This window comes from Myotis yumanensis, unplaced genomic scaffold (genome assembly GCF_028538775.1).
Source record: "Myotis yumanensis isolate MYYU_CA2020_CCGP unplaced genomic scaffold, mMyoYum1.0.hap1 SCAF_10, whole genome shotgun sequence".
In the NCBI taxonomy this organism is placed as follows: Eukaryota; Metazoa; Chordata; class Mammalia; order Chiroptera; family Vespertilionidae; genus Myotis; species Myotis yumanensis.
Window position 1 is genome coordinate 47461246 of NW_027223761.1, and position 26725 is coordinate 47487970.

General features: G+C 53.9%; 1 protein-coding gene across 1 annotated transcript; it reads left to right on the forward strand.

Moving 5' to 3' along the window:
- The first annotated feature begins 75 nt into the window (after positions 1 to 75).
- Positions 76 to 26274, forward strand: USP35 (ubiquitin specific peptidase 35). The gene is given in 12 exon segments (XM_070425695.1): positions 76 to 160; positions 6611 to 7347; positions 8412 to 8544; positions 10048 to 10177; positions 10590 to 10691; positions 12222 to 12380; positions 15444 to 15637; positions 21428 to 21521; positions 22341 to 22447; positions 22899 to 23130; positions 23132 to 24127; positions 25065 to 26274. Coding segments are annotated over 11 exon segments (2988 nt in total). The 5' UTR covers positions 76 to 160; positions 6611 to 6674; the 3' UTR covers positions 25233 to 26274.
- The last annotated feature ends 451 nt before the right edge of the window (positions 26275 to 26725 follow it).

Consider the following 26725-nt stretch of genomic DNA (forward strand, 5'->3'; position numbering starts at 1 on the left):
GGTGGAGGCAGCATCCCGCTATCGGGGACCTGGCGGAGGGCGTCGTCCCTTCGGGGGAAGCAGAGGACCCGCCCTGACCTCGCCTGGCCCAGCCGAGTGCGGCCCCGCCCGAGCGCCGCCCAGGAGCCTGGTCTGAGGCAGGTCCACTGGGGTCACAGAGGTAAGGGGGCTGGGGCCAGGTGTGCGGGTTCGGGGCAGGGAGAGCCAACACCCTGACAGTTCGGGAGCATAGAGCTCCGAGGGGCCGATGTTGGGAGGCAGGAGGTCTGGGTGCATCCTGGCCTGGCTGTGTGACCTTGGGTGAATACCTACCCCTCTCTGGGCCTCAGCCTCCTTCATCAATTGTGTGTGGAGGTGATGCAGCCCTGCCCCACTCGGGGCTGAGGGCACCAGCGCCCAGGACCATGGAGCTCGCCGGCCTTTCGTGGGTCCGCAGCTCCAGCCTGGGTTGGGAGCAGGTGCACTGGTGTAATTGAAGGGAGGGGTTGGGCCCGGCCTGGGCAAACGGGGGTGGGGGTGCGGTGGGGGGGGGAACGGAGGAGGTGTGGAGAGTCCGCCTCCGGCTTCTGCTATTCCCAGCATCCCGCCCCGGGGTACCCCTCTATTAGAGCCCAGCGAACAGGAGACCCTGACGTGTCAGCCTGGTCCATTCCCTTCCAGAAAACCTGGGGATGGGGACAGGCATCAGAGTATGCGAGGGGTGGCCCCCAGTGGAGGTGGGTGAGTGTGGTGGGTTCCTGAAAAGGGGATATATGCTCCCCCCCTCTTCCCTTCTCCCCCCCCCCCCCCATACCCCCTCAGTAAAAGAGCATTTGCTTTTTTACCAGTAAAACCTCTTTTCACCTTTTCCCCCAGGAGATGGTTTGGTGGCCCAGATGAGGGTCTCCTGCCTTGGATAGAAGTTGTTTAAAAATACAGAGAGGGATTCTGCTGCCCAGGGAGGAAGCGGGTGGGTAGGGTTGGAAGGATTGTGTGTGTGTGTGTGTGTGTGTGTGTGTGTTGGGGTGCGGGGGGAGAGACATCCAGGTGCCCACCAGGGAGTCAAAGGAGGTAAAATGGGTATGAGGGTCAGAGAGAAAGGAAATGGGCTCCTCAACTCTTAGGTGCTGAGCTGGGGTTTGGAGGGGCTACTGTGCTCTTGGGGCAGGGAGAGGGTGAGACCTTCTTGAAGCTCCTTCCCCTGTCTCATGAGATTCTGTGAGCTTTTTTCTTTTTCTTTAGCTTTGGTTGTTTGAGTCACTTCTAGGATGTTTAGAGCCCCACTTAGACCCATCCGGTGCCTTCTGTAGGGGTGTTCTTGGCTGGTGTTTACGATTCCAGAGTTATAGATATACAAGACCAGACCTGGACAGATGCGGGGGCAGTGACTGGACCAAGAGTTAGGCCAGTCCCTAGAAGGTGCTTTTCTGGTCATATCTGTAGTTTTAGCTCATCTTGCTGTCACATGTCTCTCATTGGTCACTTGCACTCTTTCCTCTGTGCCTGGTCCTGTGCTGGGCACTGGGTACAGACAAGGGGGGTTGGACCTATTTCCTCCCAAAGGAAATTCCAGCCTGGGTCGGGGAGAGAGACACAGAATCCAGTGACACTGCTGAGGGATGAGAGAAGTGAAGAGGGCCTTGGGAAACCAGAGCTCAAAGACTTGAATGGCAGGGGGACTAGGAAAGGCTTCCCAGGGGAGGGGGCACATGACCTGGGCATGGGAGGATAAGTCAAAATTTGCCAGGAGAGAAGAGGGGAAGCCCTTTTTCAGCAGAGAGGGTATCCCCCAAAGGTAGCCAGCAGGGAAAGCCCACTGCCCAAATTCCTGTAGATTCACCGCTGAACAGCCTTTGCCAAGTTAATTTCCACCCCTGCCCCACATCAGCTGAGTGTCACAGAAAGGAATGGAATGTCAAGCTCAGGAGTTTGGGCCTTGAAGGCACTGGGAGCCTTGAGAGTTCTGAGCAGGGGCATGACAGCTTGCCATCTAATGAGATTAATCCGACTATGTTGGTAGGGTGGATGGAACAGATCAGGGAGGGATGAGGAAGCCTGAGTTGGGGCCCAGGGCATGGGGGCGGGGCAGGATATTGTAGACACACACACACACACACACACACACACACACACAGTGCTTTGGGGATGATGGAGATGAGTCAGGCTTTACTATGTAGGAACAGAGACCAGTTAATACTCAACAGAAATGCAGTGGGTCATCGAGAGGGACAGATAAAGGGATCTGGGCTTCCAGGGGAGGGATTGTGGTTTTCCTATGTGCTTGCTGTGTGGCCTGGGGAGGGCTGGGTATTGCTGGGACTCTCAGGCTGTCCTGCCAGCAGTGAGAGGTAGAAGCCAAGGGCTTGGGTAGGAGCAGCAGCATTGGCTGGGAAAGGCTAAGGGGCAGGAACGTGGTCATCTCCCATTTTGGGATTCAGAGGCTGAGAGAGGTGAAAGAGCACCAACCACAGGGGCCACCATGGAGGGTAGTGGCTGGGCCAGACTAGAAGCCTCGACTCTTCTCCTGCAGGACACATGCCTCTATTGGAGGACAGATCGAGGGAGGGAAGGAGGAGGTTGGTTGGGAGCGTGTTGCAACTAGTCCAGGCAAGAAGTAGAGAGGAGCTAATCTTGAGTTGGGCTGGGGCTCGGGGAGAGACTGGAAACCAAAACTGGCAGTGAGGACTAATGGATGAAATTCCTTGTAGAATCGGTGAGATCTGGAGTGTCTCCTTGTCTCCTTCCCTGACAGTGTGGCCCAGGATAGACTCATGACGCATGCCAAGTAATTCAGGTACAAGCATACCTGTTTTATTACACTTTGCTTGGTTGCACTTCATAGATGTTGTGTATTTTACAAATTGAAGGCAAGGCCCTCCACCAGCAAAAATATTGCAGCTTGCTTTATTGCGACACGGCTTTACTGCGGTGGTCTGGAACAGGTGGCCCAGGAGGAGACTCATGACTGCCCCAGCCTTCATCTTTTACACCTTGACCCAGCCCCACAGTGGTAGGTGGAATGGTCCCCATTTTCCATGTGAGAAGGCTGAGGGGCCTGGCCAGGACTCACCCAAGGTCACCTGGTGATTCTGAAGCAGAGAACTTGGGTCTCGTGATTTTAATGCAGGCTCTTCTGAGGGAGGTCACGGCTGCCGTTTGCCGCTGTCTGGCGTGGGGCAGCTGTCTCTTGGATCAGAGCCAGAGTCCACAGGCCATCTCCCGGTCCAGCGCCTAGAGGAGTAATCCCTGCTTTTTCCTCCCCCAGGGAAGCCGAGTACAGATCTAATCTCACCTGCTGAGGCTGTGTTCCTCTCCCAGGGGTTCCTCATCTTCCTTGTTCATGTTACAGGGATAGCAAGCCTTGTCCTGCCTCCTTTCTGTGGCCTGTGTTGGGGTCAGATGGGGTTCAAGCCCCTAGAACCTTTTGCATGGATGCATTGAAGACATTAGCGAGTGGGTTTGTTGGTGACCACAGTGGTAGCTGACCTCAGACTGCTTGCATGGCAGTAGGGGAAGGTAGGCAGCCTTGCCTGGAGTGGCCAGGCCATGGACTATACTGTGGCTGCAGGGCTGGCCTTGGAGATCAGAACACTCACAGAATGGCTCCACTGACTGAATTCTCAGCTGCCAGGCACAAACCACCTTACGCGGTAGGTATCAGGTAGAACCATGCGAAATTGCCAACATCTGATCCTTCACTTTCATGTGGTTCAACCTGATATCATTCACCCCCATTTTACAGAAGAAAAAAGGGGCTCATGATGGGATTTGCTCAAGGTCACACAATGAGTTGCAGGACTAGAATAAGATTTGCTCAAGGTCACACTGAAATGCTGAACTCATCATTCCTAGTCTGACTGTCCACTTCTAGAGCCTTCCCGCACCCCAGAACTCTGCCTGCCCCATGTCCTCTTCCTCCACACATAATGCCAATATTTGATCGATTGAGGTTTCTCCTTGGCTGCCTGAATACAGACATACCTTGGAGATATTGCAGGTTCTGTTCCAGACCACCCCAATTAAGCCAGTATCGCAATAAAGCGAGTTGTAATATTTTTGCTGGTGGAGGGTCTTGCCTTCAATTTGTAAAATACACAACATTTGTGAAGTGCAATAAAGCAAAGTGCAATAAAATGGGTATGCCTGTACCTGAATTACCTGGCATCCTGGATTGAAAGCATTTTACATACTAAATTCACTAGCCTGGAGGGCAGGGGTAGGGACTTAGGGGGATGGTCTTTAAAGGAGGTTGGTCACAGCCACTGCCTAGGAAATAGAGGCCCAGGGTTGAAGGGAGACCAGTTTTTAAAGACGCCTTCAAAGGCCTTTTGAGATTGCGCCTTGCCTTGGCGCTCTTTGCCAACACCTCTGCCCCTACCATCAGACCGGACGCTCCTAAGGGCAATGACTTTGCTTCTGAAGTGAAGGGGACTGACATTTTCTGAGCACTTCCTTGTGCCTAGCAGCACCGTAAGGCCTTTATATTAGTCTTGACGACAACCCTGCCGGTGTAAACAGGCTCAGAGGGCATACGTAACCCGAACGGTAAGCAGAATGCATCACGGATGACTCTGAGGCAGCCAGGCCAGTGTTGGGGAACCACTGATCTGTACCGAGGCTACACCCACAATCATCTCTTCAGAGGCACTCAGGCTGCAGTGACTGGCATGGGAGATAGATGCCAGCCACTGAGAATTAAGCCCCAGTCGCTTCCCTGTGAAGTTCATAGTCTGTTGAGAGAGACAGAGATCTAAATAAATGGGCCCATTGCATTGTAATACACACAGCAATGGAGGTTAGGTCTTGGCCAAGAGCTAGGACAGAGAAGAGAGTGTCTCCCCAGGGCCTGGCACATAGTCAGAGTTCCACAGTATCTGTGGCTCTGAATAAAAGTTTCTGGCACCTCCTGTAGGAAATTTCTGTCTTCGCACCACCTCTCCGTCTGAAGGATAGAGTGGTTTTTACTGAGCCCATACGTTTAGTGAGACACCTACTGTGTGCTGAGCCTTATATCAGCTCCTGCCTAGAGTGGGATTATACAAAGAAGCACAGAAATGGCCCTGCCTTCTCCGAGCTGAAAGTTGGATGTTCTGAGAGCAAACGGTACCCATGTGAACCAGTTAGAAAATCAGGAGTCGAAGTGGGGCAGTGGGATGAAGGCGTCCAGGGAATAGCCCACATGGGTGGGAAGGGTAGAGGGAAGGCTATTATGGCTCAGGAATAAGGTGGCAGTAACTCACGCTGTCTTCCACATTTGCTCACTCAACAAATGCCTCCTGTGTGCCAGGCACTGGGCTAGGTGCTGGGGATACCATGGTGAGCGAACCCTGCCCTGCTTCCTGCCCTCGGGAATCTACAGGCACACCTTCGAGATGTCCTGTGTTTGTTTTCAGACCATTGCAATAAAGCGGGTCATAATCTTTTTGCTAGTGGAGGGTCTTGCCTTCAATTTATAAAAAAAAAACAAGTGCAATAAAGTGAAGCAGCCTTCTTCAATTTGTAAAAAACAACATCTGTGAAGCATACTCCTCCACGATAGCACATAGTATAGCGGAGGAGGCTGACTCCATTCAAGTAAGCAACATAAGTGCTATAAAGGAGGATGGGTGCTCTGAAATGAACAGTGGGAAGGCCAGGCCGGGCTTCCTCAAGGAAGTGAGTTTGAGCTGAGGGTGAGCCAAGCAAGGAGGGGAGGGAAGCGCACAGTAACCCAAGGGAGGAGCTAGTGTGGACCGAGGCTAGGGAGGCAGGCAGGACGCTGAGTGTGCAGTCCTGTAGTACAGAGACTAGACTTTGTTTCACTGAAGGGATTTGGACCCATACACCCCAGCACTATGTGATCCCAGCTGTAATGGAGGAAGAGGCCACAGGTGGAACGGAGGGTGAGTGATGAATTCACACCTGGAGGTCCAGGGCTATTCTCACTGAGGACAGGGTGTTCGAGGTGGGCTGTGAAGGAAAACAGAAATTTGGTTGTGTGATTGTGTGGTGGTAGTGGAGACCTTGGGGAATAGGATGTTTGAGGCAAAACGCACAGCAAACACAAGTGGAATCTTTCAAAGGTTCAGAGAAAGAGCAAGAAGTTGATTGGGGACAGAGTGAAGTGTGCAGGGGATCTCGGGAAGCCCTGTCTCTGCTGGGGGTCAAGGGAAGTCCGCCCTCCCCAGAGGTGTAATGTATGCGTCCGAGCCCCATCTCATCTCTTCCCACAGGACATGACTGGCCAAGATCCTGACCGGCGGCTTCTAGATCTAGCTCCTACTTGTCCCAATAGTGCAGCGGTTCTCAACCTGTGGGTCGCGACCCCTTTGGCGGTCGAACGACCCTTTCACAGGGGTCGCTTAAGACCATCCTGCATGTCAGATATTTACATGACGATTCATAACAGTAGCAACATTACAGTTATGAAGTAGCCACGAAAATAATTTTATGGTTGGGTCACAACATGAGGAACTGTATTTAAAGGGCCAGAAGGTTGGGAACCACTGCAGTAGTGGACGAGGTCGCTAGGGAGGCCTGGGAGAGAAAGGCAGAGGGGTGGGGAGAAGAGGAGGGCTCAGGTGTTACCTTTGCGAGATAAAAGATGCTCATCAGCAATGACGACAACTCACTGGGGCTCATTATGTGCCAGGGTTGTGCTTTCCTTCGCCAAGACATCTTCCAGTCCGGCAGAGTGTGACCTGCAGCGCGCCGCCATGGACAAGATCCTTGAGGCCGTGGTGATGTCCTCGTACCCGGCCAGCGTGAAACAAGGGCTGGTGCGGCGCGTGTTGGAGGCGGCGCGGCAGCCCCTGGACCGCGAGCAGTGCCTGGCGCTGTTGGCGCTGGGCGCGCGCCTCTACGTGGACGGCGCCGACGAGCTGCCGCGCCGCGTGGGCTGCCAGCTGCTGCACGTCGCCGGCCGCCACCACCCCGAGGTGTTCGCCGAGTTCTTCAGCGCGCGCCGTGTGCTGCGCCTGCTGCAGGGCGGCGCCGGCCCACCGGGGCCCCGCGCGCTCGCCTGCGTGCAGCTCGGCCTGCAGCTGCTGCCCGAGGGGCCCGCGGCCGAAGAGGTGTGCGCGCTGCTCAGGCGCGAGGTGTTGCGCACCGTGTGCGAGCGTCCGGGGCCCGCGGCCTGCGCGCAGGTGGCCCGGCTGCTGGCGCGGCACCCGCGCTGCCTGCCCGACGGCCCGCACCGCCTGCTCTTCTGCCAGCAGCTGGTGCGCTGCCTCGGCCGCTTCCGCTGCCCGGCCGAGGGCGAGGAGGGCGCCGTGGAGTTCCTGGAGCAGGCTCAGCAGGTGAGCGGGCTCCTGGCGCAGCTGTGGCGCGCGCAGCCCGCCGCCATCCTGCCCTGCCTCAAGGAGTTGTTCGCAGTCATCTCTGGCACAGGTGGGTGTGCGCTTACTGGGAGGCTGCGGTTGGGGCAGGAGGGAGCTCGTGTGTGCCAAGGTGCTGATGTGTGCCCATTCGTGCACATTCTTCTGCTTGGAGTGCCCGTGTGCGGTGCGGTATGTGTGGGCCACGGGCGGGTGCACAGGTGGGAGAGCGATGTTCCCGTATTGAGTTCGCACGCCTATGCGGAACACCTGCTGGGAGGCCTATCCTGTGGTGGGTGCTGGCGCGCGGGGAGCAGACTGCCTGGTGTGGGGAAAGGTCGAACCCAGATTAATCTGGCCAGAAGGAGGACCTCGGGGCTGAGCGAGACAATAGGAAGGAGGACATGATGCCCTTTGGGCGGGGTGGGTTTCCTGGAAGGGGTGACTTTTGAGCCAGATCTGGGAGAGGTGGGCCGCACCCGGCAGCGGGGGCACGGTGCTCCCGCAGGCAGAGGGACGGTCTGGAGCTGTAATAGGACCTGCAGGTGTCAACTCTGAAATGTAGAATCTTGGCCGTCCATTGAGAACTGGAACCTAGATTATAGTGCAAATGACTGAAATCAGGTCTGTGCCTTCCCTGATTGTAGGGCGGTTTAGGGAAAAGGAAGGTAATCGACATGGCAGGAGGTAGAACCAAGGCTGATGTGTAAGAATCTGGGCCCTTGTACAGCTCGACAGCAAACTTGGATGACTACATGTTCCTCTGACCATTTGGCCTTGGTCTGTGTGGTTCCAGATGGAAAGTCCTCCCTCTCCCCAAGCCCATCTATGCCTCCTATTGCTCTCGCCAATTCCAGTGTGACCCCTTCTTAAAGACCTTGCATGAACGCCCACAGGCGAGGCCAGTGCTTTTCTGTGCGCCTAGCACAGGACTGGCCCAAAGCAGTGCCAGGGACGGGTTGACGAGTGAATGAGCTCAGATTGAATCAGAGGCCGTGATGCTGAGGAGGCAAGGAGGCGGCCTGGATGTCCTCTTCGCAGAGGCCCAGCTAGTTCCTTGGCAGCATGAGAGAAGGGGCGATGGGGAGGTGGGGGGCACACCCGCCTCGCTAAGCTCAGCCCTACCCCTTGTTCCAGAGGAGGAGCCACCGTCCTGTGCCCTGGCCAGCGTGGTCCAGCACCTCCCACTGGAGCTCATGGATGGTGTCGTCCGGAACCTCAGCAATGACGACAGTGTGACGGACTCTCAGATGCTGACGGCCGTCAGCAGGTGGGCTGAGGGCCCAGGGCTGGTGAGGCCTCTCTCCCTCCCAGAAGCCCCTTCTTCTGGGTGGGGTTGCTGGGCTAGATTTAGTGTTTTAGGGCCCACACCCTCATGCTTATTCATTCATCCATCTTTCCTTGAGCTCTGCTTTGTGTCTGGCCCAGGGCTGGATGTGGGAGGCGCAGAGGACCCTGTCCTAGTGATGCTCCCGGGCTGGGTACTAGCGGGGAGGCCCTGGACAGGTCAGTGAACTGTCTGAGCCTCTGTTTCTCCTTCTGTGGTAGCAGATGTGGGTGACGGTAAAAGAGATTGTCAGGCTTCCACGGGGTCACATTAGGAGGTGGAAGTACTTTCACAGAATGTTTTATGAGTTTGGCAAGTATAACAAAGGGAGTTTGGGTCTTTTCAGCTCACAGAGCTTTTGTACAATCCTCACCTCATTTGAACATCTTCACACCTTGATCTAGCCACACCTGCTCGTCCAGTGGGCCCAGAAAAAGCTGCCTACCCTCCTGCCGGCAGGCCTTTGGCTCTGCAGGTCCCATCCACCTGGCATGCCTTCCCCTGCCATTCTTTCCATACTCGTGTACAGGTTCACTGTCTCCACTGGGCCCTCCTGGATTCCTTATCTTTAGTGGGTAAAAAGTGTGAGTGGTAGAGGTAGGCTGCCCAAGTTCAAATCCTGGCTCTACCACTTCTTGCCTGTGTGATTGTGGGCAAGTTGTTCAATTCCTCTATGCTCCAGCTTCTTCATCTATAAAGCATACTATAACTGAACCCATCTTATGGGATTGTTTTGAGGATTAAATTAGATAAGATCAGGTAATGCATGTAAAGTGCCTAGAAACTGTTATTACTGTTACTTTGTTTTCATGTTGTTCTACCTCTCTGTAGTACATTCTACTGATTATAAAAATAGTAATAGTGATATTTTCCTGGGAACCTACTAGCTTTATGCTCAGTGTGCACAGATATCGTGTTAGGGGAGTCAGATGGGTTGATGCGTGTAATAAGGCAGATAGAGCAGTGCCTGATGCAGAGTGGATAGTACATAAGTGTTTGCTATTATCTCTTTTAATCCATACAACCCTGTTGTTGGTAGGCATTGTCCCCATTTTACAGAGGAAGAAACTGAGGCTGAGAGAGTAAGTGACTTGCTCCAGTTCACAAGCCATGGTTTGCTGGAGCCAGAGCTTCTGGCCCTGGGGGCCAGTGCCCCTCCTGCCATTGGGCTCCAGGGTCCAGGCAGAGGCAGCCCATCGTGTATGGGGGTGAGGTTTGGGGTGCTGAGAGGGCCAGGCTCCCCTCCTGCTGGGCTGGGAGCCCCAGTCTCTGCCAACTGCCTGTGCTGGGCTCATTTGCTTGTTCATCCCACATAGCCCAGGGCTGTCCTGTGTAGGGTGAGTGAGTCATTGTGGGGCCTCAGGACCTTATGGCTAGTTCCTGGCCATCACCACCCAGGCATTTGGGCCTCCCTAGTCCCTGTGTCACTGTCATTCCCCTCACCAGGATGATCGACTGGGTGTCCTGGCCCTTGGGGAAGAACATTGACAAGTGGATCATTGCACTGCTGAAGGGCCTGGCTGCTGTTAAGAAGTTCAGCATCTTGATTGAGGTTTCACTCGCCAAAATCGAGAAGGTTGGTGGGCCCCTGACCTGGCCCCTGCTCGTGTCCCTTCCTGCTAGGATCTTGGCAGGGGCCTTGCCAGTCTGAGAGGCAGAGCACGGGGACTCCCCCCCAAGCCCTCTGTGACCTGGGACAATTCACTGCCCTCTCTGAGCCTCAGGTTCCCCATCCTCTCCTCTGACTGCTCACTCAAGCATGTGTACGTTACTTTTGGTGTGTCTGTCCATCCATCCACCAGATAGCTAGCTGTCTTGCTGTCCAGTTCACCGTCTGTCTGTCCACCCAGTGAGTGCCTCCCTGTTCTTGCTCTGGCATGGGTCCGCTGCTTCAACTTTGGGGTCTCTGATCCCCCTCAGGCCTGTGGCTGCACTTGGTCTGGGGTGGCCCAGGCCTGGGGGACTCCTGACAAGGGATTCTCTTGCAGGTTTTCTCCAAGCTTCTGTACCCCATTGTCCGGGGAGCCGCCTTGTCCGTCCTCAAGTACATGCTCCTGACCTTCCAGCACTCCCACGAGGCCTTCCACCTGGTAAGGGCCATCGCCGCTGCGTCCTGCATCGGTCTGACCGGAGGCCAGACAACTGTCTCTGCTGGGGGTCAAGGGGTCAGCGCTGGAAGCCCCAGCCTTTGAAGCCCTGGATATTAGGACTGGAGGAGTCTTGAGACCCCAATTTACAGATAGGGAACTGAGACCAGAGGATTTTTATGGCCTCCACATGAGCCCCTAGGAGAGGGACAAGCCTAGAATGATGACAGCTGATGTTCCCTGGGTAACAGCTGTGTGCTGGTCACTGTGCTAAAGGCAGTACATATGTGCGCTCACTGAACTCCCGGAACAGCCCCAAGAAAGAGGTTCTGTCATTTTCTCCACTCTTCCGCTGGGGAAACAGAAGGTTACAGAGGTTAAGTCCCTTCCCAGACACACAGCTGGTTAGCAGTGCAAGGCCGATCCTAGACCAGTTGGTCTGACTCCTGACCCAGTGCCCTTTCTGTACCCTGCTGCCTGTCAGCGCCCAGGTGGCCTAGCCTCCAGCTCAGGGCCCTTTCTGCTGGCTTCTGGGCCCTTCCTTGGGAAGGACAGCCTGAGGGCTGGGGGCAGCCTTCCCCTGCCTCCTCCTGTGGACCTGCAGTTGGGGCCATAGATTAGGATGGTCCCCATTTGCTGCAATGGGAGAAGCGCAGAACCAGGTTTGGGTGCATGGGGTTGAGTCCAGCTCTGCTCTTTGCCAGTCATGACCTTGGGTCAGGTACTTGCCTCTCAGCCTGAACAGAGGTGACCCCCAGGATGGTGGGAGAGGGTTAGATGAGGTGATACTTGTCAAGAGCCTGTCACATTCTAGGGACTTGACAGATGTTGGTTTCTTTCCATCCCTGTCCTGGGCTCCCCTGCTTCCAGTTCATGGCCTGCCTCTGTCCATCTCTGGGACATTCTGGTAAAGCACCTCCATGGGTTGGAAAGTTAACTCTCTGTAGCACAGAAGGGAGAAATGGGCTTGGGATTCAGACAGGCCTGATGCAGACACCAGCTTCTTCTGTAACCCACGGTGAAACCCTCGGCAATTGTATAACCTCTCTGACTTCAACTTATTCATCTGGAAAGTGGGGACAGGAATCACAGCCACATGAATCGCTGTGAGGACAAAGGGCTTGACAAGTGTGTTTGGTGAAAGAATGATGGTGTTTGTCCCAACGCGGCCGCTCAGGCTCTGTCAGGCTGTCCACACGCTGTCCACATGGCAGCCCAGCACCATTCTGGGTGGGCAGCGAGGCCATGGCCACTCAGGCCTTCGGGCAGGTCAGTTGGCTGAGGCTTAACAGCCAGGGCTTGGGCTCAGGCTTCCCCTCAGCTGTGAGGAGGGAATTATTGATCCCATTTTATGGCTGAAGAGACTGAGGCGGGGTATCCACCGATCTTGTAAGGGGGGTCACCTGCGTGCAGAGCTCAGAGCCCCGTGTGTGGTAAGGGGGACAGTGGTCAGGTGGGTGATCCACAGTGAGCAGCTTCCTGTCTGAGATGGGTAAACTGGTGCTGAGCCTGACCCCCCCTCTGCTTTCACAGCTCCTCCCTCACATCCCCCCCATGGTGGCCTCTCTGCTCAAGGAGGACTCCAACTCGGCGACCAGCTGCCTGGAGCAGCTGGCAGAGCTGGTCCACTGCATGGTGTTCCGGTTCCCGGGCTTCCCAGACCTGTATGAGCCCGTCATGGAGGCCATCAAGGTGAGTGACAATCCCCCACTGCCCCCGCACTCCACTTTGACAAGAGTGTCACTTTGCGCCTTGCTCAGGGCCATCCTGCAGGTTGGTGGCAGCCCCCATCAATTGGTTCCTGGCTGTCTCCCATCACCTCCCCTGGCCCATCTTGCTTCAGGCACATTGAGCCCCCAGATGGGTCATCTTCTCTCAGGATTGCTCTGAGCCTGTTCACATGCCCCTCTCTCTAACTGTAAACCCTTCCTTGTTCTTCCTGAATAGCTCCTACATATCCTTTAAGGCTTTGCTTAAGTGTTAACCTCTCTCAAGAAGCCCTCCCTGATAACTCTCAATATCTTCCTGAGGTTGGCCCCACCAGGTTGGGTCAGCGTTTCTCTGGGCCCCCACAGCCCTGGACATTGCTCTGTCACACATTGTCACTGTCTGTCTCCCCCACCAGACCAGGAGCACTCCAGAGCAGGTATTGTTTACAGTTGTTCACATGACTTTATTGATACCCTAATCTGCACCCCACACAAACTGGGAACCCGGGACACAGCCATGAGTCACGGCCATTGAGGAGCTTTTAGCCTGGGGGGTCGTGTGACCAACTTCTATAAAAATAGCTCTGATCTAAGCAGTGTATGAAAACCTCTGAGGGTCAGCCAGGAGCAGGGAGAAGCCAGAGGGCGGACGGGAAGGCCTCCAGTCAGAGGAAGAGCCTCACTCCAGGCAGCCCGACGCAAGCTCAGAGTCTAAAATTTATTTTACTTTCAAGATTCAAGTATGTATTTTATAATTACAGTTGTTTTGACACAAACACGGTTTTCCTTGAATATTAAAGAATGTAGCTCCAGGAAGATGTGCTACTTTTATATGACGATGGCTTTGACTAGCCCTTGGTACAAGCCAGTTGGTACCAATCAAATCTGCAGGATATTATCTATACTAATAAAAGGGTAATATGCTAATTAGGGTGGATGTCCTCCCGACATCCATCCAGACAAAGCCACAGCAGCTGCGAGGCCCGGGGCTCAGGCAGCTGTGAGCCCTGGTGGCTGCAAAGCCAGGGCTCAGGCCTCGCAGCCGCTGCGGCTGGTCGGCAGTGGCAGCAGCAGCAGCGGGATGATGGGGGCGGTGCCTTCCCCTGATCAACTTGGTCGGAGCGGGCCTAAGTCGTCAGTAGGACATCCCCTGAGGGCTCCTGAACTGTGAGAGGGGGCAGGCCCGGAATTTTCATGTACCAGGCCTCTAGTTGATTATAAGATTCTGTCACATGTGTTCTATGAGTACACCCTTCTTTCTATCTAGGCTCCTTTATAAATAAATTCTGGAAAGTTCTCTGACACAGACAGTTGTATCAGGTCATGGCAGTTTCCCCGGGAGATGTGGTCCCTGCTAAGGGAGCTGTCATATGTAAATTTCCGGGAATTTAGGAGCTTGACAGTTACCAGTATTTGGAAGTTCTTATTTTATTTTCCTCAGAGGACAAAGGTGCCATCTTTGGGAAAGTGGCATTGGCTGTTTTGCATCTTCTGTGTGCACGTGTGAGCATGTGTGGGGTTCTGACTACCTGCTTTTTTGTTCCTATTTATTTGTGTTGTGTGTGGAGTGGGGATTGGGTAGGGGATAATAGGAAGAAGAAAGAACGGACTGAGAGAGACCAAACTGGGCCCCTATCTTCTTATTTCACCTCTAGCAGCTCCTACGTTTTTAAAATCAGCTGTGAGAGGTGCCTGACTAACCTGATAAATGACCGGGTAAGTGATCCTGACAAATGGCTGAGCAGGAGTGTTGAACCAGTGCTCGAGCCCGACCTGCTGCAGTGGCCACAGGATGTACGCTCTGAGACAACGTGCTTTCGGTGCTAAGCTCTAAGCTCTGGTTTGAAGCTCTGGAGCCCTCTATCTAGGGATTGTGCTCAGGGTCTGGAAATCAGAGCAGGGCTAGAGGAACTATAATGAATGCTGCTTATATCTCCTAAGTAAGTCTACATTTTGCTTAGGTGTTTTTCATTAAAATACATCATTATTAGGACCAGTGCTTGGTGGCATTCTTTTAGATGCAGCTGTTTAATATGAAAAAGGGTAATGAGTGGGAAAGCTTGCTAATATCTTGCCTGTGACCAAGGACCCATCTCAGACCCCCGGGATCCTCCCGCTGTCCTGACTGTAGGATCAAGGTCCGGGGGGCGGGGGGGTGACTTAATCCAGAAAAGAGGACTCTGCAAACCTAAAAGTAGACGGTGAGGCAGGAGCATCCCTGTGTGCGAGCACTGTGAGAGGATAGTGCCACACGCACACCAGGTCGGAGTAACCTCCCTTGACAGGCGAGGAAACCGACGGAGAGAGGCTCACTGCCACGGCCACACAGCTGGTGAGGACAAGAGGCAGGACAAGGATTGGGATTTTGACAAGGCGGAATCTGGCCTATGGGCCTATGTTGTCATTGCTCAGAGTTTGTCATACCCTGGGCTCTTCTAAGAATGTACAGATTCTTCACTTACTTCTTGTATATCCCTGGAAAATTCTTTTTTTGTTTTGTTTTTTTTTTTGTTAATCCTCACTTAAGGATCTTTTTTCCATAGATTTTTAGAGAGAGTGGAAGGCAGGGGGAAGAGACAGAGAGAGAGAAACATCAATGTGAGAGAGATACATTGACTGGTTGCCTCCTGCATGTGCCCTGACTGGTGCCTGGGGATCAAGCCTGCAACCGAGGTACATGCCCTTGGTTGGAATCGAACCCAAGAACCTTCAGTCTGCAGGTCGACACCTTACCCACTGAGCCAAACCAGTTAGGGCTTCCTGAAAAATTCTTTATCTGAGTCGTTTTCTCATCTATTAAATGGGGATTTTACCACCTTCTTAAAGCAGCTGTGACATGGAAGGTCATGTAGAAAGCCCCTATGTCAAGGTGAGACCCTAGAATAAGTTTGAAAGCAGGAGGCTGTTCATATGTATCTCTAGAACATATATGGGGCGGTGCTTGGGTGGGTGTGGGGTAGGCTGTAGTCCCAGGCTTCCCAGAGGAGGTGATGTTTTTAGAGCTGACCCGGGCGCCCACTCTCCTGCCGCCTTGTTCCCTCCTCAGGACCTCCACGTTCCCAACGAGGACCGCATCAAGCAGCTGCTGGGGCAGGATGCCTGGACCTCGCAGAAGAGCGAGCTGGCTGGCTTCTACCCTCGGCTCGTGGCCAAGTCAGACACGGGCAAGATTGGTTTGATCAATCTGGGCAACACATGCTACGTGAATAGCATCCTTCAGGCCTTGTTCATGGCTTCTGAGTAGGTGCTGCTTTTGAATTCCCTCTGTCCCTGCTTCTTTCATTTGTGCTTCTGGGCGTATGAGGATGAGGATGAGGATGAGGATGAGGATAGGGGTTGGGGGGGTGAGTCCTGTTTTGCATTTTTGTCATAATTGGTTGAGGACTGTGGATACATGGAGGGGCCCATAGGTCTTCAGACCACTGCCAAAGCCTCAGGTCGAGACTGGGTGGGAACTGGAGGTGGGTCTCCAGGGATGGGGCTGCAGTGGGAAGGGGCTCTGCTCTGGGTTGGTGGGCACCATCGACTTTTCTCTTAGATTCCATGGGTAGATTGTGTCTTCCAGAGCAGAACTCCCCCTACCCTGGTATTAGACGCCCTCTCCACTGCCCTTTACTCAAACAAAATCTTTATTACCAGTGGCTACCTATCCAACTTCGGGCTTACTTAAAATTACTCAGAGTTTCAGCCACAGAAGTAGATCTCTTTGTCCCCCCTCCAATTTCCTTTTTGTGTTGTGTGTGTTAAAATGCACATAACATAAAATTTACCATCATAGACTTTTTAAAGTTCAGTGGTATAAAGGCATTCCCATTGTGGTGCAGCCGTCACCACCATTCATCCCCATAAACTGTTCATTTTGTAAATCTGAAACTCCATACCTATTAAGCAATCACTTTCCATATTTCCATTTCCCCTCCCCCAGCCACCATTATATTTTTTGTCACTGATTTTGTCTCTATTCTAAGTACCTCATATAAGTGGAATCATACCATATTTGTCTTTTTGTGATTGGGTTATTTCGCTTAGCAGATGTCTTCAAGGTACGTCCATATTGTAACATATTGCAGAATTTCTTTCCTTTTAAAGGAGGAATAATATTCTATTGTATGTATAAGCCACATTTCAGTCATCTGATCATTGGTCAATGCGTATGAGAGTTGCTTCCATGGTTTAGCTGTTGTGAATATGATGCTATGAACCTGGGTGTACAAATATTTCTTTGAGACCCTGATTTTGATTCTTTTGATTATATACCCAGAAGTGGAATTGCTGGGTCATAAAGTAATCATATTTTTAATTTTTTGAGGAACCTCTATTTTAACTCTTTGAGGAACCACTGTTTTCCACTGTGGCCACACCATTTTACCTGCCCATTAGCAGTGAACAGGGTTCCAGCTTCTCCACATCCTTGCCATCACTTGCTTTCTGTTTGTTTAATTTTGATAATAGCCATCATAATGGTGAGGTGGTATCGTCGTGGTTGTGATTTGTATTTTCCTAATTAATTTTGTTGAACATCTCTTCATTTATTTACAGGCCATTTGTATATTTTCTTTAGAGAAATGTCTATTCAAGTCCATTGCCCATTTTTGAGTTGGGTTGTTTTTTTTTGTTGAGTTTTGGAGTTCCTTGTATATTCTGGATATTAATCCCTTACCAATTACATGATTTGAAAAGTTGCCTTTTTACTCTGTGGAGAGTGGTTTTCTTTTTGCTATTGAAAGAAGTTGCGCCCTAGCCGGTTTGGCTCAGTGGGTAGAGCGTCGGCCTTTGGACTGAAGGGTCCCCGGTTCAATTCTGGCCAAGGGCATGTGCCCGGGTTGCAGGCTCGATCCCCAGTGTGGGGCGTGCAGGAGGCAGCCCATCAATGATTTCTCTCATCATTAATGTTTCTATCTCTCTTTCTCTCTCCCTTCTTCTCTGAAATCCATAAAAATATATTAAAAAAAATAAAGAAGTTGCTTTTATTTATTATTGTTTATTGAGATACTAGAGACCCGGTGCATGACATTCATGCACTGGCAGGGGGGTCCCTCAGCCCGGCCTGTGCCCTCTTGCAGTCTGGGACCCCTTTGCGGATATCCACCTGCTGGCTTAGGCCCGATCCCTAGGCTGTCAGTTGGACATCCCCTGAGGGCTCCCGGGCTGATGGAAGGATATCTGACTGCCAGCTTAGGCCAAGTGCCCCGGGGAGCGGGCCTAAGCCCCGAGGGGTCCTGAACTGGGAGACGGTGCAGGCCGGGTTGAGGGACCCCCTTCCCCCCTCCCAAGTGCATGAATTTTGTGTACTGGGCCTCTAGTCTGCTAATAATGACATTTTCCTTTTTCCTTTCCAACTTAGATGCGTTTATTTCTTTTCCTTGTCTGATTGGTGTGACAAGGACTTAAAAGTGGTGAAAGTAGACATCCTTTTCTTATTCCTGATCTTAAATGCTCTTAGTTTTTCTCTGTTGAGTTTTTCCCCTGTTGGTGTTAGCTGTGTAGCTGTGGGTTTATCATATATGGCTATTATTAAGTTGAGGTATGCTTCCTCTATTCCCGCTTTGCTGAGAGTTTTTATCATAAATGGGTGCTGGATTTTGTGAAATGCTTTTTCTGTACCTATTAATAGGATCATATAGTTTTTATCCTTCATTTTGTTTGTGGTCTGTCACATTAATTGATTTGTGGATATTGAACCAACCTTTCATTCCAGGAATAAATCCCACTTGATCGTGGTGTGTAATCTTTTTAATGTATTGCTTTATATCCTTAGGTGCTTCTACACTGGGTGCATAAATGTTTACAAGGGTTATATCCTCTGTTTGGATTGATCCCTTTATGATTTTGAAGTGTTCTTTGTTTTTTGTTATAGCCTTTATTTTAAAGTCTATTTTGTCTGATATTAGTATGGCTACCCAATTTTATTTTCTTTCCATTTGCATGAAATATTTTTCTCTCCCTTTACTTTCAGGCTGTGTGTGTCTTTCAATCTGAAGTGGGTCTCTTGTAGGTAGCATATTGTATTTTTATCCATTCAGCCAACCTATGTCTTTTGTTTCTGTTTTTAAAAAAATGTTTTATTGATTTTTTTACAGAGAGGAAGGGAGAGGGATAGAGAGAAACATTGATGAGAGTGAAACATTGATCAGCTGCCTCCTGCACACCCCCCATCGGGGATGTGCCCACAACCAAGGTACATGCCCCTGACCGGAATTGAACCCCGGACCCCGCAGTCCACAGGCCGACACTCCATCCACTAAGCCAAACCAGCCTGGGCTCTGCTGGCACTTCTGACCCCAGTGAGCTGCCCTGCCCCTGGCCTCTCCAGCCCTTGCCCTGAAGCTAGTCAGTTCAGCTCCTCCCATATGTGCCTGGTGCTTTTCTAGCTGTTGCCCCAGCACTGGAGCTCAGAGCGAGTGAATCTGTGAGTAAGTTTGTGAGCAGGCCCTTTAAAAAGTTGCCTGGGACTCCAGCCACCCTATCCCTGCTGGTTTTCACAGCCAGAAGTTACAGGGACTTCTCTTTCTGGCACTGGAACCCGGGGCTGGAATCCTGGTGTGGTTCTAGAACAACCGTGGGCAAACTACGGCCCACGGGCCGGATCTGGCCCATTTGAAATGAATAAAACTAAAAAAAAAAAAAAAAAAAGACCGTACCCTTTTATGTCATGATGTTTACTTTGAATTTATATTAGTTCACACAAACACTCCATCCATGCTTTTGTTCCGGCCCTCCGGTCCAGTTTAAGAACCCATTGTGGCCCTCGAGTCAAAAAGTTTGCCCACCCCTGCTCTAGAACCCCTTGCTCCTCAGGGGGCCCTACACAGCTGAGAGATCTCTCCTGTTCCTTAACCCCCACATGTGGGTGTGGGACCAGCCCGTTCTGCATCTCCACCCCTCCCATCAGTCTCGATGTGGCTGCTGCTTTCTGTCCTTAGTTGTAGGGGTTCTGTTCAGCTAGTCTTTGGGCGGTCCTCAATAGAATGTGTAATTTTTTAAAAAAAATATATTTTATTGATTTTTTACAGAGAGGAAGGGAGAGAGATAGAGAGTTAGAAACATCGATGAGAGAGAAACATCGATCAGCTGCCTCCTGCACACTCCCTACTGGGGATGTGCCCGCAACCAAGGTACATGCCCTTGACCGGAATCGAACCTGGGACCCTCCAGTCCGCAGGCCGACGCTCTATCCACTGAGCCAAACCGGTTTCGGCAGAGAATGTGTAATTTTTGAGAAGCTGCTGAACTGACTTTCAAAGGGGCTGCACCATCTTGCATCCCCAGGAGCAGTAAATGGGTTCCTGTTGCCCCGCCTCCTTCCCAGCGTCTGTTGTCAGTGTTCTGGGTCTGGGGCGCTCTAATGCGTGTGTCCTGTTGTTTTCGTTTGCATTTCCCTGATGGCATATGATGGTGGAGTAACATGTACTTACTTGCCATCTGTATATCTACTTTGGTCAGATGTCTGTGAAGATGTTTAGCCTGTTTTTTTAATCAGTTTGTTTTTTTTTCCTTACTGTTGAGTGTTAGGAGTTCTTTGTATATTTTGGATAACAGTCCTTTATCAGATGTGTCTTTTGCAAGTGTATTCTCCCCGTCTCTGGCCTGACTTCTGGTTCTCTTGATACTGCCTTTGACAGAGCAGAAGTTTTTAATTTGAAAGACATCCAGCTTAGCCATTATTTCTGTTATGTATCATGTCTATTGTATCTAAAAAGTCATTAGCATACCCAAGGTCATCTAGGTTTTCACCTAGGATTTTGGTAGTTTTGTTTTATATTTAGCTCTGTGATCCACTTAGAGTTTATTTTTGTGATGGGTGTGAGGTTTCTGTGTCTAGATTCATTCTTTTGCATGTGGATGTCCAGTTGTTCCAGTACCATTTGTTGACGAGACTGACTTTGCTCCATTCTATTGCCTTTGCTCCTTTGACAGTGATCAGTGAGTCTATTTCTGGGCTCTCCATTCTGTTCTGTTGATTTATTCAAATATTCTGTTGCCAACACCACACTTAGACATCATTAATAAACTCACAGTATAAGTCAGCTTTGCTTCAGGCTCTATGGTATGACCTCACTTCGGTTTGTTCTGAATGTTGGGTCCAGTAGGAGGAGGTTGGATCTCTAGGACTTGTGAACGGCTGCTGCTGTGCTCTCGAACTGCCTGCCAAACTGGTTTTAGTACTATTTTTTAAGTTCCCAGCCTCTGCAGACCATTACTTTTGCAAAATATAATAAAATGACTTATCAGAAAAATGGTCCTTATGGTCGCAGCAAAGTAAATCACATGTTTGAGTGCTCAGCTTCCGAACTGACCTTGTGGCAGGTGCTAAGTGGAGCCCACTTTGGTTGCTCTGCTCTGCACAGTGGGCTCAGATGGGAGAGATGCTGGTCTGTCTGCCCAGAGCTGCTTGTGAGAATAGGAGCGAAGCTGGGCCGGGCCTCCCACTGGTCCAGGGAGTAGGGTTGTCAGGAGGGGCTCCTTCCCGTCCCCATAGGATCAGACCCCTGTCACCTGGAGCCAGTGTGCCCTTGCAGAGGCCTCTTCTCTCAGCACGCTCCTCATGCTGACCCCGCCTCCCTCACTTAACAGCAGGAGTGGTCTGAGGAGCAGTGGCAGGGGCCCTGGGAAGGGGCTTTAAGAGCGGACTTGGAGGGCTGAGGCTGGAGCAAGGTCTACTGCTCTCAGTGGGTGTGAACACCATTTCCCAGGCAGGCAGGACAAGGGTGTGAGTGGTGGTGAGGATACTGGCATGGACCCTGGAGCAGGCCGGCAGAGCCTGGGGACCACAGGATGGAGGACATTCAAATCTCTGAATCTTGGCATCATGGGCTTTCAGAAGTGGAAGGGACATCAGGGGTCACCTCATTGTCCAACCTAAGTTGTTCACCTGCTCCTCCTCCCCTGCCCCTGGCCCAGACTTGGGCTGCAAGTGTCTCTTCTGCCTTTAAGCCTGGGGGTGGGGGGCCCTGGGTCGCCTGCGGGATGGGCGAGGACAGGCCCCTCGGGGGCCCTCGGCTTACCTGGTGCTCCTGCTTTGTTTGGAAGCTTCAGACACTGTGTGCTCCGTTTGACTGAGAACAACTCACAGCCCTTGATGACCAAGCTGCAGTGGCTCTTCGCCTTCCTGGAGCACAGCCAGGTGAGGGCAGGGGAGCAGGGGCGTGGCTGAGAGGAGGCTCCCTCTGACACCCCTCCCTTCCCCAAGACCTGCCTGCATCTGGCTATGAGCCCCACTTCCTGCTGTAGGAGGCCCAGTCGGGCTGGCCTGTGTTCAGGGCCAAAGCCCCTGGAGCTGTTCAGCACCCTCACCTGACAGGAGAGAGGTGCCTCCGTCAGGCCTGCTCTGTGCTGGGGGCCCAGCAGCGCATCCTCCCGTCCAGTTCGTCAATGCTCAGGGTTGTTTGTCATCTGCTGCCCTGTTTGAGCACTCACATTGCCGGGGACTCTGAGGACCGTATTTATTTTGTCCGCTGTCTCTTGCCCTCATGGACCAGGTGTCATGCAAGGCCCGTGTGGGGGCGGGGAGATGAGTGAGCGACAGTTCTCCCTCAGGGAGCTCCTGGTGGAGGTGGGGATGGGCGGGGGACAGGAACCTGCAGACAGCAATGGCAGTACTTGGACAGAGGGCTCATGGAGCAGGTGCATCTGAGACTGGGACTCCAGCTAAGCTTTCCACAGGTGTGCTGGGCAGGGGAAATGGCAGTGGAAAGGGGCCTGGAGAGGAAGTCTGAGGAGTCCCAGGGAAGAGCAGATGCCTAGAGGATTGCTTCTATCTGTGAAGCTGACGCCCTGCTCCAGGCTGTGTGGACTTGGTGGGAGGGAATGGGTCGGGGATGGACGAGGAGGGGAGGCCTTCAGTGAGGAGGCCAGGAAGTGGGGGAACAGAGTCCCCAGCTGCGGAGCAGGTTGGTGAGCAGCCTGCTGGTCCTGACCCTGCCTTTCCCTACCTCGGTCCCAGCGGCCTGCCATTTCCCCCGAGAACTTCCTCTCTGCGTCCTGGACACCCTGGTTCAGCCCCGGCGCCCAGCAGGACTGCTCGGAGTACCTGAAGTACCTGCTGGATCGGTAAGGGGGCTAGGCCTGGGGGAGCCCGCCCCTCCACGCTGCATTGCACTTTGGAAGGGTCTGAGAAGTGTGCTTGAATGGGGACTGGGGCTGTGTGATGGGAGCTTGGGAGACCTGACCTGAACCGTGACCTGGGAGTGGTGTGCGTGTATACCACTGCACTGCGCTCGCCTGAGTGTGCATGTGTGTGTTCATCACAGGTCTTGGGGGTGTGTGCACATACATACACGTGTAGCAGGTTTGTGCGCCTGTTTGCAGTAAATACACAGCGTGCGTGCCTGGCTTGTGAGTGCATGGATGCCATTTGGCACATGTAGGTATATTCCCTGTGCAGACTCCTGCATGTGCGTATGTCTGACTGTGTGGCCAGCTGAGTAGGGTAGAGGCGTGAATCGGGCCAGTGCACTGGGAATGGACCGTGTGTGTATGGAGGCTCTGCTCCCTGCTCCAGGCTGCACGAAGAAGAGAAGACGGGGACCAGGATCTGCCAGAAGCTCAAGCAGTCCAGCTCACCGTCCCCACCGGAGGAGCCCCCTGGGCCAAGCTCCACCTCAGTGGAGAAGATGTTCGGGGGCAAGATCCTGACTCGGATATGCTGTCTCCGCTGCCTCAACGTCTCTTCCAGGGAGGAGGCCTTCACGGACCTCTCTCTGGCCTTTCCCCCACCCGAGCGCTGTCGCCACCCGCCGCCTGGGCTCGGTGGTGCTGCCTGCTGAGGGCGTGGGAGCCCCCGAGTCTCCCCCACCGTCCCCAGCTCAGGTCCAAGGCAGGGCGGGTCCTCAGAGGCAGAGGAAACACTGCATCACAGGGGCTGTCCCCCCAACCATCCTGGACATGGGAGGCCTGGGCTCCCAGGGACCTGGGGAGCGGAGCCAGGAGAAGGTGGAGGCAGAGGAGGAGGAGAAAGGAATGGAGGAGGAGGTGGGAAAGGAGAAGGAGGAAGGAAGGACGAAAGAGGAGGGGGAGAAAGTGGTAGGAGAGGAGAAGAAGGTGGAGAAGCAGGAGAATGACAGCGCCAGCCCGGGCCCAGGGACCCCCAGGGCCGCCCCCTCCGGGGAGGGCTCCCGCTCCGTCCTGGACCTGGTCAACTACTTCCTGTCCCCCGAGAGGCTGGAGGAGGAGAACCGCTACTACTGCGAGTCCTGCGCCTCGCTGCAGGAGGCTGAGAAGGTGGTGGAGCTGAGCCAGGGCCCGCGCTACCTCATCCTGACGCTGCTGCGCTTCTCCTTCGACCTGCGCACCATGCGGCGCCGCAAGATCCTGGAAGACGTGGCTGTGCCCCTGCTGCTCCGCCTGCCGCTGGCCGGGGGCCGGGCCCAGGCCTACGACCTGTGCAGCGTAGTGGTGCACTCCGGAGTGTCCTCCGAGAGCGGTCACTACTACTGCTACGCCCGCGAGGGTGCCGCCCGGCCGGCCCCTTCCCTGGGAGCCGCAGACAGGCCCGAGCCCGAGCACCAGTGGTACCTGTTCAACGACACTCGGGTGTCCTTCTCCTCCTTCGAGTCTGTCAGCAACGTCACCTCCTTCTTCCCCAAGGACACGGCCTATGTGCTCTTTTACCGGCAGCGGCCTGGGGAGGGCCCCGAGGCTGAACCAGGCTCCCCCAGAGTCCGGACAGAGCCTGCCCTGCACAAGAACCTGATGGAAGCCATTTCCAGGGACAACATCCTGTTCCTGCAGGTGAGCAGGGCCCCATCCGAGCTCTGAGCTCCTGGTGGAGGGCTTCCCAGCACCACCCGGCCCAGAGTTACTGCTCCTCTGAGTCCCTTCCTTCCTCCTTTTGTCCTTCATCCACCACTTAGTGCTGGGACAGATAGGGGACCAGACAGACACAGCCCTCACTTCAGGGGGACAGACACTGAGTATCACCAGGCATTTATTCAGGGTTGTAAGTGCCGATGGAGCAGTGTGGGCTCTGCGAGCAGACAGAGTGCCTCTGGGCACGCAGGGGCCTCCCTACCCAGCGAGCCGCCTCTGTCTACCCTTTGATGTCAAGGTTGGTGTCAAAATACTTGGCAACTGGAACACCAGGGCTCTGACAATGAGAGGGGGGTGGCCACTAACAACAGCAGGGGCCACCTGGGACCTCCGGACAGCAGTGCCTGGAGTCCGAGTGTGTGGGGGAAGGTGGCACCCTGGGTGGGACACGGGGCCGCTTGTACATTCCCACCAGGCTGCCCAGCGAGGTCAGCCTCTGTTCAGCAGGAGGCAGAGCTCGGACACAGGAGAGTCCGTGCCCAGTGCTTGAGGCAGTGAGCTGGACAATGACGCCAGGAAGCCATTGGAGGGGTCCCTGTGTGTGTGACGTGACCCCTGAAGTCCCTGGGCCTCCTGCCTCCTGGTGTCGCATCAGGCCCTTAGCGACTATCAGTCTAGTTAGTCTGAATGAGTTCCTTTGCTCCAAGGACTGGGTTTTGTTGGGAGCAGGAAGAATGAGTTGGAAGCCTAGGTGTAGATGGAAGGATAGGTCTTTCCTCCTGTCTGCCCACAGGGCTGACTGCCTCTAGGGCAGAAGCATGGCTCCTCCGGGCCTGGGGGGACATGGGCAGGGAGTGAAGGAGGACTTGCTTTTGAGCCTGAGTTTGAAGCTTCCTTCCCCCTTTCCCCTGTGTTCCAGGAGCAGGAGAAGGAGGCACGGAGCAGGGCGGCCTACATCTCAGCACTCCCCGGGTCCCCGTGCTGGGGGAAGGGCTTCGACGAAGACAAGGATGAGGATGAAGGCTCTCCTGGGGGCTGCAGCCCTGCTGGTGGCAGTGGTGGTGACTTCCACAGACTGGTCTTCTAATGGGAGCCTCCCCTGTTCCTGCCTGTGGGGGCGCCAGCCTCAGGGGAGGCCTTGACCCCTTTCTTCTGGGAGGCCCAGGGCAGGGGGGCTCTGGCAGGGGGGCCTGAGAGGGGCCATGTGGGCAGATCCAGTCCTAAAGGCAGGCCCTTCCGAGGGCTAGAAAGGTGGAGAGGGAGCTGCTGGGGCACGGGTCCTCAGCCCAAGGGACACAGGGACTGAGGTGGAGAAGAGACGCAAGCCCCTTAAACTTGGGCCCAGGCCCCGACACTGGGCTCGACCCCATTAGGATTTTACTGAGTGTTCTGGCCAACTTAAGCACCTTAGATGGACACTCTGGCCTTGTCCTCTGCAAACCCCTGACAGGGCTGAACCTCACAGCGCCAGTGTTTGCCATCAAGTAGCCTTGCCCTTCTAGCTCCTTGTAGATGGTCGTTTTGTTGGACAGTATAGAGAGCAGAGCAGGAGCCAGGCCCTGGCATGGAGCGGGGCTGTGTCCCACCTCAGACTGTCCGGCTCTCTGAGGGGTTCACGGGTAACATGTGGGTGCCTTTGCGGTCTGCGCTTTCCCGAGCGAAGGGAGGTGGGAAGCAGCCTGGCTCAGGATCAGAGACTGTCTGCCCTGACCATGCAGCCCTGTTGCGTGAGGACAGCCCCCCAGTGGGAAGCCCTCCCCTCCCTAGCCTGCCTCAGTGCCTGAGATGCCACTGTGGGCATCCCCTCTGGGTGAGATGGAGAATCCTTATTTACTGCCAATGTGTCTGTTTCTCATGGAGCCACTGTCTGTCCGGGAAAGCCGGCTGGCTCAGCTCCTGCTCAGTGGCAGAGAGAGCCCCGGCCTGGGGGCTGGCGGGAGGGCCTGGCGGGGAGGAGCTGCTGACCTCAGGTGCCCTGACACGGCTGTACCCCTTCTCCATGGAGAGCAGAGACCCAGGGTCTCAAACAGGAATAAAATGGGTTCTCTGAAGCCTTTGAAGATGTCGTCCTTCCCACCCAGTGGCTGTGATGTCCACGTGTCTAGGCCCTAAGGAGGGTTCTTCTGCTCGCTGACTTGTCAGGCATCCCACGTGGGGTGGCAGCACCTGCAGGGAAGTGTTCTGTGAACAGGTGAGGACGGGAGGCAGAGGCGGGCGCTGCAGAGGGAAGGAAGAATGCCCGGTATCCTGAGGAGCGGGAGCCCTTTGCCTTTGGAGGGGTGGTGGGTGCACAGGCCAGGGGCTGCCCGATGCGGTGTTGACAGGGGCCTATCGGGTGGGGCTGCAGCCCAGTATCTGGGGATTTTCAGACCCCAGGAACTCTGGCCTGTCCATCAGAAGCTCGTGCTGATACCACATTCCTTCTTCCTTCCATCTGAGAACTGAGGGGCGGTGGCCTCCCCTGGCTGGATGTGGGCCCAGGCCAGGTAGAGAGCCGGGAGGCAGGCCTTCCCCAGGTGCCATCCCACCTGTGGGGCTGGGGAGGCACAGAGCCCTCATGTGGAGGCCCCTTTCCCCACA